At 32.6% G+C, this 21,962-nt stretch overlaps 3 protein-coding genes across 3 annotated transcripts; 1 reads left to right on the top strand and 2 right to left on the bottom strand.

The window, feature by feature from the left end:
• Nucleotides 1-519: 519 nt before the first annotated feature.
• LOC125213360 (beta-carotene isomerase D27, chloroplastic) lies at nucleotides 520-2,728 on the top strand. The gene is made up of 8 exons (XM_048113860.1): nucleotides 520-677; nucleotides 756-851; nucleotides 1,191-1,292; nucleotides 1,729-1,828; nucleotides 1,940-2,031; nucleotides 2,102-2,182; nucleotides 2,307-2,375; nucleotides 2,483-2,728. The coding sequence occupies exons 1-8, from the start codon at nucleotides 570-572 to the stop codon at nucleotides 2,630-2,632; spliced, it is 798 nt and encodes a 265-aa protein (XP_047969817.1). The 5' UTR covers nucleotides 520-569; the 3' UTR covers nucleotides 2,633-2,728.
• Nucleotides 2,729-2,803: 75 nt separating this feature from the next.
• On the bottom strand, nucleotides 2,804-6,745 carry LOC125213359 (DEAD-box ATP-dependent RNA helicase 24). The gene is made up of 5 exons (XM_048113859.1): nucleotides 6,087-6,745; nucleotides 3,953-5,181; nucleotides 3,676-3,715; nucleotides 3,085-3,472; nucleotides 2,804-2,964 (listed from the first exon to the last, which is right to left on the bottom strand). The coding sequence occupies exons 1-5, from the start codon at nucleotides 6,679-6,681 to the stop codon at nucleotides 2,916-2,918; spliced, it is 2,301 nt and encodes a 766-aa protein (XP_047969816.1). The 5' UTR covers nucleotides 6,682-6,745; the 3' UTR covers nucleotides 2,804-2,915.
• Nucleotides 6,746-14,576: 7,831 nt separating this feature from the next.
• LOC125212813 (probable WRKY transcription factor 65) lies at nucleotides 14,577-15,906 on the bottom strand. The gene is made up of 3 exons (XM_048113075.1): nucleotides 15,634-15,906; nucleotides 15,409-15,549; nucleotides 14,577-15,151 (listed from the first exon to the last, which is right to left on the bottom strand). Exons 1-3 carry the CDS (start codon nucleotides 15,693-15,695, stop codon nucleotides 14,743-14,745), a joined length of 612 nt encoding a protein of 203 aa, XP_047969032.1. The 5' UTR covers nucleotides 15,696-15,906; the 3' UTR covers nucleotides 14,577-14,742.
• Nucleotides 15,907-21,962: the final 6,056 nt, after the last annotated feature.

The following is a 21,962-nucleotide window of genomic DNA, read 5'->3' as shown; positions in this document are numbered from 1 at the left end:
CACTTCTTTAATAGCACCTTTTTAAATTCTTTACAGCACCCACTTTTTCTTCCTTTTTTTTCTATTTTATCAATTTCTTATTCGTATAATTCATAAATAAGATTATTTTTTTAAACAGAGTATAAATTATTATAATAATTAATTATGACAACAAAAATATGACCACCTTTCCTTTTTTATTTGTCCCAATCAAGATGACCACTTTTCAATTTTGGAAATAACTTTTCATTTCCTTTCTCCTTATTAAAATATTCAACTACTTTTTTCCTCTCTACTTTATTCGACCTAACACACTTTGTAAAATTTCGTGTCATTCAAGAATGTGGTCATTTTAAGTGGGACGGTGGGAGTATCATTAATGGTTCAACTGTTTATAATTTTTTAAAAGAGAATAATAAGTGGCGCTTACTTGTGCATTTATAGCACAACCGATCTGAGAAAATAAAGAAGATAATAATAGTAATGTTTTGATTGTTTTCTTGTCTTATTAGTCCATAACAATTCAATTTTATGTTCAAAATATAAATTGTTGAAATTATGGAGGCATATTTCCCCATTCTGATTCGGCGATGGCGTTTCTCGGCCACCCGCGCCCACTCATCTCACTCCCTTCTTTCCACTCTCCTAAAGCCACCCACGCTATTCTAATTTCTCGCTTCTCCACTCGATCCAATTCTGTATGCATCAGCTCCTCAGTTTTTTTGCACTGAATTTTGGGGAATCTAATTTTTCTCCCGATTTCATCTTCGACGCAGGTAGAAGCAGTTGAGTTGAAGACTTCAAGGAAAGAGTATTCGCCTGGCGTGATTGATGATGTCTTTTTGAACGTTTTTCGCACTAAAATGGCTCAGGTTAAAAATACGCCGCTATGCTATCTCCACAATTCCTTTTTCTTTTGGGTTAACTAAGTAATGATTGAAGAATTTTCTGCTGATTTTTTAACTCTGTCATCAACTTTTAGGAGTTTTGAGATTTGTTCGTTACTTACTATTTACTCCTAAATAAAAAATGTAGGAGTAAACGTATAACACGGAGTTGTATATAGTAAAACTTAAGGTGATTGTGAATTAGACTAGAGTTTCTGATTGTTTAGTGAGTAACCGTTTTGTTTTTCATCAAGGTTGAATGATTGATTCTCAATTCAGTATTATTAATGAAGCTAAAGCTGTACTAGTATTATTGATTGGCAGGAGATTGGTTGGGACTCTGAGAAACCTGGATATGATGGATTGATTGATGTTGCTCATCGGATAATGGTTGGGCGATCCAACTCTGAAGCCACAGATGCTGCGGTATCAACTTCTTTTTCCATTTTTCATCACCAAAATAAGAAATTTCTTGTACTTGCAGTTTCATATCATGGATGCAGATATGATATGAATATTGTAAATTCGTCTATGTTTTCTTGTTGTGTATATCGTTGTTGTTGTAGTAGAATGAAGTTTGCTACCTTGGGAATCCGTGTGTCGCTGTCTGACTTGAATTGTTCTATTTAGGGAAGTTAAACTCAACACTTAAGCTAGAGAGTTGCAGTTATGTTTCTGAGTTTAGTAGCACGAGATTAGTTCCTATACCAACATGTTCCTATTCTACATACATCATACTCATTTCTGTTTCATGGAATAACATTGAGTAGGAGTGAAGCAAGATTATGCTTATGCATAATTAGTTTCCAAGTGCAGTTCCTAGTCTATGAGAGAAACATGATGCTGTGAATTTTTATTGTAGGTGCGGATATTAAGAGCGTTGTTCCCTTCATGGCTGTTAGAGCTCTACAAAAAGCTTGTTTCGCCAATTGCTGGGGGAAAAGTCGCCTCTGTGATGGTTGGTAAGTGTTTCTGAATTCACAAACTGGAGCTACATCTATCTTCCAAATTTAGTGCAGCAATATTAGTTGAGTAGGTGAATAGTTGCTTTTCTTCTGTTGTGTTTCTGTAAGCAAGAGTGACCGCGATTTCGTGTCAATGGCTCATGGGAACGTGTACTGTCAACTCTGTCGAGATGCCAGATGGATCTTCATGGCCTAGTGGGGTGGGTAATACTGTTTTTGTTTCTCATTTAAGGTGTTACTGACTCTATTATGGCTGGTACGATTTTGCAGGTCTTCGTCGAGAAATGCAAGTATTTAGAGGAGAGCAAGTGCGTAGGTGTGTGTATTAATACTTGTAAACTCCCTACACAGGTTAGTAACGGCTGCTTCTGCTTCATAACCCTCACTGCTCAATCGATCCATCATCAGTTTGGATGAAAAGATATGAATTTTGATTTGGTATTTTCTTAACTTGATTTTGTTGTAATTATTGTAGACCTTCTTCAAGGATTGTATGGGAGTTCCTTTAGTGATGGAGCCCAGCTTCAGCGACTATAGCTGTCAGGTAACTTGCCCTTTCAATCAACATGCCTCTTTTCTCCATATATATTTGAATTTGGAAATGAAGAACTTATTCAAAGTACTGATAAATTGGGATAATTGTCGTGACAGTTCAAATTTGGGATTAACCCTCCTCCACCGGAAGATGATACTGCACTCAAAGAGCCATGCCTTCAAACATGCCCTAAAGCTATTCGACGGATGGAGCTTAACAGTGCCAGTGCCAGTGCCACCGTTGTTTCAAAGTGTCCGAAGGCTTAGTAGCCACAGACATGCTCATAGTGCATATGATGCAAACTGAAACACATGTATACAATTCAACATATATTTTTCCAATATCAAATGAAATTCATCAAATTGCCGGCAAAAACCTCCCACATAAGTTTCTTTGGAAAATGTTAGCTTTTGAACCACATAAAGTTGGAATGATGATGATACACACAGCGCTCACTGATAATTACGTATAAGGAACTTTGCTAATACATTGTATCGATCGAGGAACGCACTTACAAGAAATACAAACTTCTTGCAACAAAATCATGCACTAACGATCCCAGCCAGAGGGCCTTCGTCTTTCTCTTGCTTTGTTGTCTCTGATAGCAGCACAGAACAGAAAGCAAGTCAATTTGGGAACAAATGAAGGCAAAATTAGCAAGGGTTTAATTTATAAATGGATATAAAACTACATTTCAGATTCAGCGTTAGTGTGTCACCTTTCAGAATGTGTCTGCTTTCCGATTTCTCCCGAGTTTGGGGTATTGTTTGACGCAGATGTTGTAGGTGTCACACTCTGTACTTTTACGGGAGGAATATCACCCCCAATAGTCCCACCAGATACAAAGCCGCGTAAAACAGGCCGATTATTGGGTCGTGAACCTGTACTGAATTGATCCTGGGAAGTTGATGATGCAGGTACGAAACTGCTTCTAAATTGTGCCATTGCCCCTGTCCTCAGTGAGTTAACTGTCGCAGAACGACTAGGTGCAGGGGTTAATTCAGCCTTTGATTCGGTATTATACCCGATGCCCAAACCGAAGTCCACACCACGAACTCCTCTGCCACCGCCACCTCCACCTACCCTTCCTTTAGCTCTTTTACCACCTGCATTGTTTTATGCTTTAAATTAATGATATATGTATGATATGAGACGCAATACGACAGGAACTTCAATGACAGAAATGGATTCCTATATGGACACTCAAGAGAAAACATCATTTTATTCCCAAAATCCAAACTACCAAAGAAACTGTTGGAACAACATATTATAAAAATCATGAGCATTTTGCATAAATAGAATTCCATACCTCCTTTTCGTGCATCGCGTTTTGATCTGAACCGCCCATCCTATAACGCACACAGATAATATCAATTAAAAGGTAAATCATAATACAGTTGAACACAGACAAGAGTGTAAAAAGTCCAACAGTACTGAACATAATTGTGGAGACAAGTGATGCCTCCTTTCTATTCTAGGTTTCAAATGTAAGCAAACATGAGTATTCAAGCAGTTCTGGAAAACATAAAACATGAGTATTTTCCTCCATATTACACGATAAGACAAAAATTAAACCCGTTAATTACCTTCATAGCAAGATCCATGAGCTCCGGGGATACATTTTGACCAGCAGCAATCAAACTGTTAACTAATTCACCAGCAAATCTTGCCTCCTTTTGCGTTATCAGGGTGTATGCAGTTCCATCTTTATCCCCTGCACGACCTGTCCTTCCAATGCGATGTACATGCATGTCCATGTCTTTAGCTATGTCAAAGTTGACGACAGATTTAATGGATTTGATATCAAGACCTCGAGCAGCAACATCAGTTGCAACAAGTACATGGTATATTCCAGACTTGAATTTTTGTAATATCTCCATACGAGAAGACTGATCCTTATCACCATGAAGTGCTGCTACCTTAAGACCTCTCTGAAGCAGTTGTGCTTCTACTTCATCAACTGCTGCCTTCTTTGAGGCAAAGACCAGAACATCACCTTCATCTATCATTACAGGAAGCTTCTCGAGAAGCCAGGGCAACTTTTCTGCATCTGATGGCATCACATGGACAATTTGGGTAATATCCTCATTGGCCATACCCACCTCTCCTACAGTTACTCTTACAGGATCAGATAGAATCTCCCTAGCAAGCTTTTCAACTTTTCGAGGCATAGTTGCTGAAAAGAGTAATGTTTGACGGTCTGGCCTTATTTGACCGACTATTGACCTTATTTGAGGCTCAAAACCAAGATCAAACATTCGATCAGCTTCATCAAGTACTAAGTAGGTTGCCCTCAGCATGGTCAACGCCTTCATTTTAATCATGTCTATCAATCTACCTGGAGTAGCTACAACTATCTCACACCCTGCCTTCAGTTCCTTGAATTGATCAAGCTTCGACATCCCACCATAAACTGCAGCCACACGGATACCACAAGATTTGGAAAACTTCTTAGCTTCCAAATATATTTGATGAGCCAATTCCCTAGTAGGTGCGCATATCACTCCAATGGGGCCTTCTTCGTTAGCTAGCTCAGGTTGATCCATAGTATGGACAATCATAGGAAGCACGAATGAAGCAGTCTTTCCTGAGCCCGTTTTTGCTATTCCAATTATGTCTCTTCCAGAAAGTACAATAGGCAAAGCTTGGCACTGTATTGGTGTAGGTTTTTCATATGCTTGTTTTGCTATGGCTTTCATTAGTTCCACAGAGAATCCACAATCTTCAAAAGTCTTAACAGGTCGTGGTACATCGAAACCAGAAACACGGATAGCCAAGGTCTTCCTGTATTCCGCCACATCCTGCTCACTCATACCTGACAAAATAATCAACCAAATGTTTTTTAATAAATATTTAAACAGAAGAGTACATGTTTTTTCATGTATATTTGATAATCTCAAAGCCACTGGGCTTCCACTACACCATCAGGCCAAATTATTAACCGAAAATAGTTATTCATGTGCATTTATTGGAGAAACCCAACGGGTTGTATTGTGAGGTATTGCCAATATATATCAGCATCAACTGCAGGCCAGCCCAGAATATAAACGACCCCTTTGATACTTGCAGTTCACAGATGCAAATATCAGATAGTGTAATGACTCGTGTCACATAAAAAAATATCCAGCAACCAACTGTCTCTGGATAAAATGTTGGTGAAATACTCCTATTTAAAATTTCACTACTAGTTTCCAAGTATCTTGTTCAGTAACTAATACTTGGTGTAATACTCCTATTTAAAATTTCACTACTAATTTCTCTAGAATGAATGTCAGCTAAAACTACATCGCAACAAAATTTACATCTGAAACTTATGACCAGATTCACTAATGTTTTATTCTATAGTTTTTTTTCCAAGAAAAAGAAAATAGCAGGCAGTCATTTTTGCTATAACATCCATGATTCCATCTACAACTTAACTACCTTGTTGTTAATTTGCCAAAGTTGGTAGCATACAGATGATTCTCAAGCGAACAAAATCCCAAATTTCTTCATGACTATAAATTGCTAGGCATACCAAAAATTTACTGATGTTGTCTCCTGTCCAGTGAAAAGCTTGAAAAGCAAACTTCACTTCTTGCCAATAAAACTACCGTCACTAACTACTATGTATCTATGTGTAAAAATCATAGAAACTCGAAGTCTGTTAAAGCAAAACTTGAAACTACAACAAAACACTGGGCTTAAGAGTGAAAAAAACTCCAGGTAAAATTTAAATACCTGATATAGAAGGCTTCTCCTCGTAGAAATCCTTATTAAACGCCTCGTAATCAACTGAGCTATGATCAAGCGGAGGAATCGGCTCAATCTTCTTCTTGTCGAGAATAACAGGATTATCATCAGAATCATACTCAAGCATCCCTGCATCCACCGCCTTAGCCGCCGCATAAACCTCCTCGTCTGAATTGTAACCAGCGTGCAGCGCATCCGCGGCCAACTGTAGCCCCAAATCCTTCTTCGCCATCACAAAACTCTCCATTGGATCGTCTTCGACGTCATCCTTGTACTTATCCAGCTTATCCTTGGCCTTGGGCGGCGGAGCAGCCTTAATCTCTTCCTGCAGCCCTTCCATAAACGCATCGAGAGGATCAACTTCGTCGTCTTCGGCCGCTGCGCCGTTGTTACTGTCCGAAACCACGTCGTTCGCAGCTTCACGATCGTCGGCATACTCAATATTGTCGATGTCGTCGTCTTCGTCGCCGCCGCGGGAGGAAGGAGGAACGTACAAGCGCTGAGGCTGCTGTGAGCGCTCGAAGTTGTAGGTAGCTTGGCGATTGATTCCGAAGCCCTCGAATCCGAATTTTCGTTTCGACATTGTTTTGCGAAACTATTAAACCCTAGAATCGAATTTTTGGGGGAAATCACAGGTAAAGGAATTAAGGAATAGGGTAAAAGCATACAGTATTAGTACCCCTTCCAAAATTCAATTTGTTTAGAAGTAAATAATCTCAAATTTTGTTTTCAGATTTTGAAAAAACAAAATACAGTATATTTCCAAAAGTACTGAATGTTAAACCAAATAACAATTATAAAGATACAAATATTATTGAAATATTACATTCATCCATGAAATAATCTTAGTACTAAATGATAAGTTTTTATTGCAAAATAGTAAAATAAAAAAATAGATTCAGAATAAAGTGTTTATCTATTGTTAGTGGAAAATGTGAAATGGAGTACTTAATTAAAGAAATAATGTTACTACAAATAGATAAAAATTTAATTTTAGTAGACATATCAAAATGATCAAGCAAATTTATTTTTCGTGGAATGTTTATGTATTAGATTAAGATATTTTAGATTAAAAATGAACAACTTCCTCTATTTTTTGAATATAGATAATGAGATTACTTTTTATAAATTACAATCTTGAAATAATCTTAGTACTAACGATAAGTTTTATTACAAAAATAGTAAAATAAAAAATAGATTCAGAATAAAGTGTTTATCTATTGTTAATGTGAATAGGAGTACTTAACTGATTTTAGTAGACATATCAAAATGATCAAGCAAATTTATTTTTCGTGGAATGTTTATGTATTGAATTAAGATATTTTAGAATGAAAATGAATAACTTCCTCTAAATTATGGTCAAGCAAAATAATTACGAAATTATGGTGTTGTGTCAAATTGATTATTAAATTATAATGGGAGGTTTACTATCATATGCTTTTACATAATTGTTTCTTCCCATAAATTTTAAACTTCGCATGTAATATTATGAACTTAAATAATTGTTAAATTGTACCAACGATAATGAAATCCGGCTAATGTTTAAATTCATGATATTATATGTCAAGTCTAAAGTTCATGGAAAAAATATTTTTTTTTAAAATGTGGCAATTTTAGGCACCAATGCACTTACTTTAATTTGTTACTATAAAATAAAGTTGCATCGTTCAAAATTCCAATTTATTTTAAAATTTAATAATATTTTATAAGATAACCAATATTCCATGTAAATTTTTTATTTAATTAAAATTGGTCATTAAAATATTTTCAAGAAGAATCGTGGTCTTAACATTCCCCATTACTAAACCCAACGTTTTCCAACCAAGCCTGTTTTGCTCACTAAAAAATGATAGTGCAATAGACGATGACGAAGAATATGCCGCTTAGACGATGCTAAAGACGATGACGATGTCGCAATGGTTGATAGTGCTCTAGACCTTGCAACCGATGGATGTGTACATCGTGGCACAGAGGAACATGAACGGTTGTGATGAATTCGGTGTTGGCGGCTACGTACAATGAGTCAGTGACCATTTGTCCAACTCCTACATATTGTTAAGCGGCCCGATTGCATATATTGGTGGTCTTTGGCGTCGTAGTCGTGGTCGTCGACCTTTACATCCTTGGTCATCTTGATATCGATTGGTGAGCAAAATGAATGATTTGTAGGAATATTGATTTATCCTTCACCGAGTACATCTATTAAGTTAGGGGGAAAAAGTTATACAACAATACTACTTTTATACATAGGTTTCATACGGTATGAGATAGTATTATACAGTAACTAAATGTGTTGTTTGATTGTCATAACTAATTGTAATGAGATAATTCATTTATAATTAAGTTGTGAGATTATTTTAGTTGAAAGAGAATTGTTATGACTAATTATTATATTAGTCATGAGACTCAATCTTATAAACCAAACATAATACATATTCCGTATTTAATTTCGGGATATAATATTGCAAATCAATCGATTCATTATTTTTAGACAAGGAAAGAGGATTTATTGACTATTTATGGGTGGAGAGAAACTGTAGAAAAACTAACATGCGGTGTGGCAAATATTTTTATGAATAAACTTAATTGAAAAATTCTATATGTAATATTGAGTAATACTAACATGGTGTACAAATTTAATACTGCATTCAATTTGAAAACATCACAAAAAAAGTAAAATGCAAAAGGGGTGAATATATACTAATATAAGCTGGGTGCGCACGGGGATATCCTGCGCACGTAGTTGCAGCATAAAGTGGTTGGTGAGATGCAAAGGGAGGGAAAATAGGAAGCAAATATGGGGCATAGCCGGCCGAGTCAACTCGCCAGGACCTTACTGAGTCGTGAAGCCGAGCCCAAATATCCCCCACCAAAAAACAAACACACAGAAAAATTTCGCACACACACACCACACACAAACATGTGTGAAAAAAATGGAGAAGAAATTGGGAGTCTTCTTTACTTCTATAGAAACCCCATTCCCATATCAACAACATCGCCACACCCCCCCTCTCTCTCTCTATCCTCTCTAACCCTAACACAAACATCCAAACACCCCTTTACTCCCCCCTCTCTTTCTCTCTCTACGATTCGCGCGCTTTTGCGTATCCATCTGCTTTGCCGACTCCTTTATCTATTCTGCTCTCGAAATTATACGCCTCCTATTTATCCTCTTCGTTTCTTCGTTGTGTCGCCTTCTCCCCTTGGGTAAAATTTTGTTTTATCGAGTTTCGTGTTTTGCTCCGACATTCTCTGTTTGGGGCTTCGATTGGGCGGGCCTCAGTTTTGGGGGATTTGTGTGAATTTTGTTGTGGCATCTAGGTCTGACGCGATCGATCAATGTGAAGGTTATTGTGCATACGATCTGGGGATTAGTGTATGATTTTAGGATGGAGTGGATTGTGTTCATAGATGGTGATTTTGTTGATTTGATTTTGATGAATTGTTTTCAAATGAAATAGAGATTTTTGAAGTGGTTATTTCTGCATCCTCCATCGGTTAATTCAGGCTGTTTAGGCATTGATATAAGTGCATATAGGGTTTTAGTGTTGTAAGTAGTTTATTATTCGTAATGGATCTGGTTTAGCTACATTTATTTTTGCTCTCAAGAACAATGCTATGCGTTTTCTAATTTTAATTCTGCTTAATTTATTGATTTACTTCTTTCGTTGGTTGGGGCGAAAAGAAGGGCTGCTGGTGATGTTTTAATTGAGCTATTACTGCATTCATTAGTTTCATTGTTGTCCTTGTTTGACGGATAAATCCTTTTATGGTGGTTATATATTCCATGTCAGTGCAATGCCGGTGGCTTCGTCATTGTTTTATGCATTCCTACACACTATTTAGGACTGAGTAGTTGTTCAATTTGTGCGTGATTCATGCGTATAGTTGTAGAGCTATGTTTTCATTATTTTCTGTCTCTTAATCTAGTCTAACAGTTATGTACAACCGTGTGCAGAGACTTGATCCGCTGAGGGGTTTGTATACTTCAACCTGATCTGGATCATAATTGAAACGTGTAACACTTTTAAATTGCAATCAATAATCTCGTTAAATGGATCAATCTAGGGGCCCTCCAATGGAGGGTGCGGTGAACTAAGACATAGGAAAGATGCAGCTTTAACGAATTTGTCATCTATCATGTTATCTTCCTCTATTATTAATAAAGTGAATATCATGTAGAAGGTTTCCAACTTTTAAGTAACAACCTTCATACTATCACTTCCTATTACATTTGATGAAGAACTGAGTGTAGAAACTATTTGAGTAACTGAATCAGAAGATTCCTCAAAATATTATATCTCTCGTGGATATTCCAATAGAATCTAGACATCATCCTTATTGGATATTCTTCTTTCATCAATATAAACCAAGACGTGTCTTACTACTTAAAAGAAAGTAGTTTGACCTTCTATCTCAAAGAACTTGTCAAGTACATGCATAAAATGCATTCTTGAACTTTCTTTATAGAATTTTGTCAAGGAAATAGAGGACATGAATTGGTGAATACAACTTTTAAGTTTTCAGCAATGAGAATCTTATCCATTTATATTTCCAGTCTACATAATTTTGGCCTTCGAGTTTGATTTCTTTAAGGTTCGCAGACATTATTAAGAATTTGGCTGAGAAGAAATAAAACTATTTATCACATACTATGCTTGATACATAATTGCAAACAACCACAAAATAATTTATGTATCTCGCAACTGCCAAAACCAAAATAAGTACGCCTCTAGGGAGGTCATACAAATTCGGATTCCAACAATTTCCTGGTCACAATACCGACGAATAGTCCAGAGACCACTAAGGTGGCATGGCCACCAAATATTGCCTAAGCATTTACCATAAATATTAGCATCTAGAAATTTCGTTTCTGTTTTGATACTCCTTCTAGGGAAGGTCGTACGCCACTAACAAAATTCCATAGCTATCTTATAAATATGTTTAAACAAATGAACTTGCAATTTCGTAGGATTATGGCTCCCACTAGGGTGGGTCGCGATAATATTAGAAACATGCTTCTAGTTTAAACAATTTACTATTAAGAAGTCTAATCTTATGACCTTGCTATTTCGTAGGATTATTGCTCCCACTAAGGTGGGTCGCGATAATATTAGAAATTGCTTCATATATAGACCAATTTATGGAGACCATATACAACGCACTGTTGTAATTATCGCTTAGTTATTTTGAACATGGCTTTTGCATAATTATCACATAAGCAGATAAGGTAGATTAATCCACTTATAATAGATAATCACCAAATAAATAGACAAATCCATTTACTTCATGGTAATTAATCACACTGGATAATTATTGAAATTATTTAATAAATCTAGGGAGATCTAATTAAATAATTAATTCCTTATCTTATTCCAAAATAAATTTACCTTGGATAATGGTTATCCAAATTTATTTAGGTTTTACCTAGATAGAATTTAATCTATCTAAACCCAATTAGGATATTCTAGATTTTATATGAATAAAATCAAATCCTAAAATTCAAGATAAACTGATTTTGGATTATCATTATCTAAATCATACCAGGATATTTCAGGATAGAAACAAATCTTTCCAAATCCATAAGATGAAGATAAAATCCAATTCTAAGGAAAAAATCTTAGATTATTTAGAATAAGAAACTAGGATATATCAAATCTATTAGGATTTATCCAGATAAAATTAATTTTATCAAAATCCAATTAGATATGGATTATCTTGTATTATCTTTATCCATATTTATCTGGGATATTTACTAAATAGAAATAAATCTATTTATATCTATCAATTTCTATTTAAATCTATCAATTTCTATCTATGTAAATCTATCAATTTCTATTTATGGATATAAATAGAAATAAATCTATTTATATCCATAAAAATAGGATAATCTAGAATTAATATTAATTAATTCAACTAGGATTTATCTAGATAGAACTAAATCTATCTTAAATCCAAAAGATAATTACAATATTGGATTAATAATTATCTAAATCTTCTAAGATATATTCTAGATAGATGTAAATCTATCAATATCTATAAGATAGAGATAAATTTAATTATCTAAATCTACTAGGATATTTTCTAAATAGAATTAATTCTATAAATATCCACAAGATTAAGATAAACATGGATTTCAATTATCCAATCAACTAAGATATATTCTAGATAGAATTAAATCTATCTATATCTACAAAATATGGATAAACATAATTAAAACTTATCTTAGTCTATCTAGGATTTATTCACATAGAATTATATCTATATAAATCCATAAGACAATAAAATTAATTATAATCCAAATTTACTAGGATTTAATCTAGATATAATTAAATATATCTAAATCCATAAAATAAGGATAAAAAATCCAAATATAATTAATTAATTTATCTAGTCTATCTAGGATTTATTCAATAGAATTAAATCTATATAAATCCATAAGACATAATAAAATAAATTAATTATTATTATCCTAATTTTTCTAGGATTTATCTAGATAGAATTTACTCTATCTAAATCCATAAAATAAGGATAAATATCCCATTAATCCATAATTTAAATTTTGGATAATCCAAGATATATTCAAATCTTGGGCCATGTTTGGTTGCCAGGATTCTGTCCGGGAAAGTAATCTGATTCCTTAAATTTTAAATTTCTGTGTTTGTTTCAGTTTTTAATCAAACTGGGAAAGTAATCAGAATCCAAGAACAAGGAAAGTTAGTAGAACTTTCCAGGATTCTGAATCCTAGCCTTTCTTAGTTATTCTTTTTCCCAGTTTTAGGATTCTTACATATTTCAGTAATATAATATAGTTTTATTATTATTATTATTATTATTATTATTAATAATTACAATATTTTAAAAATAATTTTAAATTATAAATCATACTTAATTTCACTATAATAAATAACTATAATTAATATTATCATAATTATAACTATATTTTATAATAATTCATAATAATAATTAATAATTTATTAATAATTAAAATATAATTATATAATATAAATTGTATAATAAATAATAATTAATTACATTTTATAAATTAATAATTAATCAATAAATTCATAGTGCAATTCTAATTTATAAAATTTATTCAATTATAATATTCGTAAATATTATAATTATAATATAATAATTATTATATCTATTACTATAATAAATGAGTATAATACTATGTAACTATAATTATAGTTATACTATTATATATTATGATGGATAATCCATATTAAACTGTCCAACATAATAATAAATATAATTATATAATAATTATTATTTATAATTAATAATATATTAAAAATTTTACAATATTATTCTTTTTTATAAATAAAATAATAATAAATATATTTTTAGTTTGGTGTTTAAATTAAATACAAATTTAGAATCTTGATATTTTCCAAACACAGGAAAGTAAAGTTACTAGGAATCATATTCCCGGGATTCACTTTCCTAGGAATCATTTTCCTTGCCAACTTTACTTTCCCGCCAATCAAACATGGCCTTGGTACAGTGGACAAAATTTTCAATAAAATTTTCATTTGGCTGAGAATAAAATTTTCAATAAAATGGTAAAACAATGGACAAAATTGAATAATTAAGTGATGTGTATGGCATTCATGACTAGTGCTCTGGCTTTTGCATATTACTCCATATAGTGGCTATCAGATTAGGGAAACATGTCCCACTTTCCTACTTAGGTTATCGTAAGAATCCAATCGTGTGCTCATTGTGCTGGTGTGCCCCCCACGAAATCCCAAACAGTGGTACTAGCACTATTTTTCCAAATAATTCAAATTATCATTATTTTTAACTCTACAATGAATTTGTGAGGGTTCATCTATTCTCATTAAGTCCTCACGATTTTGTACTTACATATTGTTTGCACATTTTTCAATTCTATGACACGGAATGGTTCGAAACCCAACAAAATTATTGATTTTAACAAATTACCAGGTTAAGTAAAATTCTATACTCAACTTTTGGCTATTAGAAATGGGTTAACGTAGTTTTTTACGGTTAAAAAATTTGAGATATGGAGCAGTGGATGCGTTATATTGCTAACTTTGCTAACTCATCAATGCAATGTATTAAAAATGTCAATATGGTGATATTAAAATGTCTACACATAATATCAACATATTATATTGAAGTTCAATAAAATCATATTTTGACATTTTAATGTCTTCGTGTTGACATTTTTAATATATTGCGTTGATGAGTTAGCAACTTAAGAAAGTTAGCAATTGATCACACCCCGGGAGTAGTATTTGATATTTAATAAAAAATAGAATAAAAGTGAATATTATGAGGTGAGTCTGGTGCAGATGCTAAGTTTGGTGCGGTAAAGACGAGAGACAGATGAAAAACCACTTCATAATTTTTCTACTTTTTGGCGTGCAACAATGCCATATCTCGAGACAATGGTTGCCACTGCAAATATTTATCAACACAATCAAAATATTATCACAACAATTGTAATTAAAATTAAGCATAAAATGAATTGAGTAGATAGTCCGCTCGCACGTGTAAAACTGGAGCAGAAAATATGTACATCATCATAGCTACAGATTTCTTCTTTTTTCCACATACTACTAAGCAAAGATCTACACACATTTTCACCTAAAACCACACACTATACTTCTATTCAAGATAGATTTACAGCAATTCTTTCCTCACAGAAACCGCTCTTCATGAAAGCCGTGAAGAAGGAGGAACTAGGCAGCTCCTCCAGCTCGTCGTAGAAATCATTCTCCTCCGATTTCACCACCTCATCATCATCCTCGTAGCGCACGCCGGGTGTTTGAAGAATTTCCTCAAAGGAGTTTCCGCCTCCGGAATTCGGGCGCGGGGCTTCGATTTCGTCTGGATTTGTCTCTGATTCTTGCTCTTGTTGGTGAATTGGAGAGTGATTGGTGGGGATTGAGAAAGGGGCAGGGTCTGGATGATTGTGGGTGGAGGTGTAGGTGATGAGGAGCATCGATGCATCTGTTTTGCATCTCTCAACTTGCTTCTTCGCTGAGCAGCCCTTTGATGTGCTGCACCTGTAGTACCCTCTGCATGCACAGTTGTACACTTCCATTCTTAATTAGTCTGCATATTACAAGGGTTTTGGATTTATTAAGACATTACTACTAGTTTTGAATTTCAAGACCCTTGAAACAAGGGTTTTGAATTTCACTAACCACTATGCATGTTTTGTGTGGAAAATCAAGAAAGTTGTACTACAAGACAACAAGTACAAGGTAATAAATTATTGGAGGGGGTGAAACAAGATTATGTGTGTGTGTGAGAGAGAGAGGGAGAAATGAACCTTGGATAAGGAGATCCTTTAATGGGTTTTTGGCCATATTTTCTCCAAGACCAACAATCAGATGGAGGCCCTTCATTTCTCTGCTGTTTCTTACTATTTCCCTCTATTTTTACAGCAACCACAACTCTTTCACCCGTCTTCCTGCAGATAAGTTGACACCCCTAAGAAAATTTCCAACTTCAAATCAAAAACAAATTTTTGACATGTATGTGTAAAAATAGTGACCTTTTCTTGCTTGCATGTGTGTGATCTGCTGCTGAAAGACTCTGATCATCACTTTCTTGCATGTTCTCTTTCTCTTAAACAGGCTAGCTTTTTTGTTGTGATTTTTCAGTGTAGATGGGAGATGGAAGGCTGATCACAGAAAGAGATATTTTGGTTTTGGATATGGAGAAGCTGAAGCAATAAAGAGAGGGGGAAATGAATCAAGATTCCCACACTAGATTAGAGAGAGAGAGGAGAGTGGATAAAAACCCACAAGTTGCTTTCTATCTTTCTTTTCACTCAATAAATAAACACCTATAAAGATCCTTCACACAACACACCACATCCACATACTTTGATCACAGTGAGAATATAACTTTTCCACACCACCCAACTTCCTCAATCAGAGTAAAAACCACTGTTTCATAAAAATCATATTCACATTTAATAGGTGGGACATGTTCTTTAATAGGATGATATACTTGTTGCACTTATATTTTCGTACGTAATTGAAAGATTTTAATCCCAACTTCATGTTCACCAATTTGATTATGTGTGTGTACAAATGAGGTCGATCATAATTACGTGAAACTAGAGATGGGAATATTTGAGAAGCTATTAGGGGGTATCCAAGATTGTCGGTGGTTTTCCCTATTGAATTTATAAATACTAACTATATAAAGAGATATATAGTAGTAGCTGATTTTATAGTTGGTTCTACCGTATCTTCAACTTTAAGATTGGTGTCGATTCTAATGAGGAACCATTCTTCAAACCCGACACCTGTGATGTACTCCCTCCGTCCGCGATTAGGAGTCCCGATCACTTTTGCGCATCTATTTTATAAAAATAATAAAAAATTAGTTAAAGTGGATAAATGGTAAAGTAAGAGAGAGAATAATATTAACAAGAGTCTTCTCAACATTATTCTCTTTTTTACTTTACCATTTCTCCACTTTAACTATTTTTTATCATTTATATAAAATAGGTGCGTAAAAGTGACCGGGACTCCTAATCGCGGACGGAGGGAGTATATTTTATCATATTAGGCATGTGCAATATCAAATTCAAGAGTTAGAGTGCGAAATGATGTCGTTTTATTTATAATTCGTACTAAGTCATATAGATTTCACGGCTAGTCACTTAGGATCAAAATTTGCTCCAAAATTTCTATCTGGATTGAGTTAGAAAAATTGCATACTTTTAAAAGTCAATGACAACTTTCAAAATTAATGAGAAATACCAGAATTTTCCCAAAGTTTATAGCAGTAATTTTTAAGACCAGTATCCTTAACCTAAATAAAAAGTGTATAAAGTTGTTAATGACTAAGCATTTTAATAACCTTGGCATTTATTCGGTAAAGGTAATTAGGATAATTAATTAATAAATTTATTATGTCAAAATATCTTAATAAATAGAAATACAAGGCCGTTGATACCAAAATTCTAATACAGATTTGTGTGATCTGTATACACCACCTCCTATAAATAATACTCCACATAATATAAATCACAATTATGACAAAATATTAATTATATATAACTTTGAAGTATTTTACCAAATTATGAATTAAATTATTACAAATATTTAAATACAGTATATCTTTCAAACGTAAAATTTAAGTCAAATATATTGCACCAATGGTGAAGCATCAATAGATTGAATTACCGATGGTAAATATATTCTTTTGCAAGGAATATAATTATAAAAAGTTAGATATAATTGCAATGGTCCGACAACTCCAGTACATGTGCAAGTTAAATGTATGTACATGCTATAAGAATTCATTTTGTTCTACAACATGCTATAACATTTTCCGTTTTATCTGGAATCTGGATCGTCAATTTATGTAAAGTTATCATGATTTTCTATGCTTCTCGATATATATGCATATGTAAGCTGGCCTCCATACATTTTTTCAAATTCACGTGTACATTTGATTTCACATATTGTCAGTGACAAATGTAAGTAGTACTACAATAATGTCTGAATCTATGCTCGATTCTAATTTACGACTTTTTAATAAAATGTCGGCATATTATATATGGGCAATGAAGGAGGTATTATTATATTATATTTTATTTTATTTTACACCATATGTAATATTTTATTTAAATAAATTTAAAATAGTTACGGCACGAATAAAAAATTGAGACACAATGCAATCAATATATACTTGCTATCAGTTATAGAATCCGATGCCGAGCAAATCCATATTATATATGGGCAATGAAGGAGCAGTATTAGTTTAGACCATATGTAACGTTTTATTTAAATAAATTTAAAATAGTTACATCACTAATAAAAGCAATCAACATATACTTGCTATCAGTTATAGAATCCGATGCCGAGCAAACGTGTGGCCAACTTGATTTGCTGATCGCCTTAATCAAATTATGACTATGAATTCATTAATATTCATAAATCATAAATATAAAGGATCTAACTAACATTATCTGTATATTAAATCTTGTAGATATGACATATAAGCAAAAAAAAACATTGAATTTTCATGTAATAAAGTTGTCTGAAAAAGTTCTTGAATAAGAGAACATTAATTAAACTAATGATAAAAAAGTAAATCCTACCATCACCATTTACCAGTTTAAATAAAATTTACTACAAGTAGTACATACATATAATTTTCCTCCATGAAAAGCAAAATGCCAAAAAATTTACAAATTCCTTCAAAATAGTTATCCACAGTCCACACCCTGCGCTAGTTGATTTGGTTGGGGTGGGGTGAGAGGTAGGTGTGGAATTAAATAGATACTATAATTATAAATAGACAACTTCATAAATATTGCAGTGTTTGTCAAATTCTAGATAACTTCATTTTTGTTATGATGCAATTTTGGAACAATAGACAAACCAATAGTTCCAAACTAGTAGGGACTCTTGTACATGTGTGCATTCCCCCACTTGTTTGTCTATGTGAATACATACATATCATCGTATATTATCATCATAAATGCATGTGCATTTTCGTGAAAATTTAGTATTATAGTTTTCACGTGAATACTATTTTTAAAACTAGGAGTATATAAATATTCTTATGGAACACCCATATGGATTGAGTATGAATGTATGATGACATTTCCATACTAATATGCATGTCTAGCTAATTCATGTTTGCTTTCTTAACTTCTAAGTTCTATGCTTCAAATTTCTAAGTGGCGGAGAAAAAGCATCGACAATTACTTAAGTATGGAACTTATTAGTCTCTGTGTACATTTCCACAGCAAAAATTATTATCCGCAAAAATATAATTTTTGAAAGAATGTTACAATGGTTGTATAACTTTGCATTTAAGACACGATTTGATTTCCATGATGTGAACAATGTGTAGAATCTATATCTATATCAATCTATACTAATCTAAATGGACAGTTTATTGAAAAGACATTTTTACCCTTTTTGGAGGGAAAATGTGAACTATTTTATTTTATCCTTTTAGTCATTTGTGAATGGAACCATTGGAAAAAAAGATGGTAGACATACGGGATGGATCGTCTGCTATGTTAAAAAACACAGCAAAGGCTGCTTTGGTTAAAACGCACAGCAGTGTTCATGAAACGCAGCCAATATGCAAACTCAATTATTTTTTTTTTTTAATTTGCTGTAGGCGGTGGGCCCATATACAGCTTTATGTAAAATAAATATACATGTACATAGTACACGTACTCCATGCTACTATATACTTTCCTCTTCTCTAGTTATTCCTATAATGCAACATGTATTCGTTTTATTTTGCTTATTTCTTTTATTTAAATACTAGTAAAATATTATGAAATCAAATATTATAGTATATGCATATTAAAATACTTGTATATTGTAACTATGATAAAATAAATATATGTATATTTTATTTTTATATATTAAATACTTATTAAAAATATAATGAAATTAATACTATATATGTACATAGTACTGTAAATTGTAAATATGATAATAAATATTTGTATATTTCATTTTATAAACATTTTATTCTTTCATATTTCAAATAAAACTTTTGATTTTATTTGGAGATGTTCCTATTTGATACTCTCCGTCCACAATTAATTGACATCAATTTATTTTTTCGTCCGTCCACAATTAATTGACACTTCTACTTTCTACTAGTACTCCCTCCGTCCCAAGAAAGATGACCCCTTTCTTGGACGGCGCGGGATGTTATGCAACTTTATTTTGTGTGTTAAGTGGAGAGAGTAAAGTAAGAGAGATGGAATAAAGTAGAGATAAAGGAGTTTCCATTTTAAGCAATGAGTCATCTTGATTGGGACAAACCAAAAAGGAAAGTGGATCATCTTCAATGGGACGGAGGGAGTACTATTTTTTGTAATGGACCTCACATTCCACTAATTTATCATACTCACATTTTATTAAACCAATATATAAAGTAGGATCCACAATATTATTAACTTTTTCAACTCACTTTCTACTATATTTTTTAAACCCGTGTCAAATCAAACGTGCTCAATTAATTGTGGAAGAAGAGAGTAAGATATTTCATACTCTTTACATAAACTCCACTTTCCACTAACTTTTTTACACTCACATTCTATTATAAATGCAAGACCCTCATTCCATAAACCTTTTCAACTCACTTTTTTTTATATTTTTTAAAATCTGTGCCGAGTCAAACTTTGACAATATTTCATAAACGAAGGGAGTACAATTTACAAGTATTTTAATATGCATATACTATAATATTTGATTTCATAATATTTTACTAGTATTTAAATAAAAGAAATAAGCAAAATAAAAAGAATACATGTTGCATTATACGAATAACTAGAGAAGAGGAAAGTATATAGTAGCATGGAGTACGTGTACTCTGTACATGTATATCTATTTTACATAAGGCTGTATATGGGCCCACCGCCTACAGCAAATTAAAAAAAAAAGAATTGAGTTTGCATATTGGCTGCGTTTCATGAACACTGCTGTGCGTTTTAACCACAGCAGCCTCTGCTGTGTTTTTTAACACAGCAGAGGATCCATCCCCCAGACATTATTGGACAAAATATTGATGGAGAGAAAATGGTCCACTAAAATGATAGCTTCTCCACTATTATTGAGTCTGCTATCAAACCAAAGGTACGAGAGAGAAGAAAAAAAAGAAAAGAGGAAGGAGAATGAGAGAAAATATCAATTCTTGAATGCCGGAGCACACTACAGCGGGCGGCGAAGCAGGACGGAGGAATTGGCGATGCTGTGCAGAAGAAGTGTCGGTGATTCAGAAGGGAGGCCGGCGGACGGCATGTGCAGGCGGGCGATGAAGAAGAGTAGAAGACGACGCCTCATTTTCTCGTTAGCTTTTAAATAAACTTAATTTAAGTGGACTTAAAAGTTGGGCTATATAATTAAATAGTACTCCACGGAGTATGTAGTATTATGGTTAATTTTGAAAGATTAATTAATTTTAAACTAAATTTAAATTAAATATGTTTTTAAATCTTAATTTCCCAAAAAAAATGTTATCTTGGACACACCATATATTTTACTTTAGATTGAAGATGGTTTCAATTTTTTAATTTGAACATATTAATTTTTATTTATAATTTATTATAAGATTCATTTTATCTTAATAAATCATTATTATTAATTATTTATTTTGTATAATATATTTATTATATATATTATTGAATGTATAATATTTTAATATATATTAATATGTCAATATGAATAATTGTATTAAATTATTTAATTATGTTTGTAAAATTATTGATAAATTGGGTTTATGTTTAATTTAATAAATATATAGGTAAGATTAAAAAAGTAAAAAAAGTAGGTGAATATGATTTTTTTTTTTAGTTTGGTGTAAATGACTGGAGTAGAATTACTGTTTGATGTGACAAAACTGAAAAATGAGTTTAGGTTTTAGTTTGTGTATATTATTTGTTCTAATCAACATATGTATATATGTTATTTAATTTGAAGTTATTTAATTTTATATTTTTAGACTAAATAACTTAAATCTAAAAATATAAAATTAAATAACTTAAAAGTAAATAACATAAATACATATTTTGATTATAACAGTTTTTTTTATCTTATTTTGTAAAGTGTTATTATTATGGAGTAGTACATTTATGATCTTTAAAGTCCATATAATAAGGTACTATTTTTTTTTTGAAATTATTGAAACATGTTTTTATATATTTATATGTAATAAGGTTTTATTGTATATTTTTTATTTCAAATAATGGTACAAAATTATGCAATTTATAGTAGGGGTACATTTTTATTAATAGATTATAGTTTTAAATTAAGTGTTGTTCTCTATTATTATATTCATGCTAAGTTTTAATTTGAAATTTTAATTTATTGGACTTTACATTTTTCG

The sequence above is a fragment of the Salvia hispanica genome, chromosome 3 (assembly GCF_023119035.1).
Source record: "Salvia hispanica cultivar TCC Black 2014 chromosome 3, UniMelb_Shisp_WGS_1.0, whole genome shotgun sequence".
Lineage (NCBI taxonomy): Eukaryota > Viridiplantae > Streptophyta > Magnoliopsida > Lamiales > Lamiaceae > Salvia > Salvia hispanica.
The sequence above is the reverse complement of the archived record's forward strand: the minus strand, read 5'-3'. Positions and strand labels throughout refer to the sequence as shown.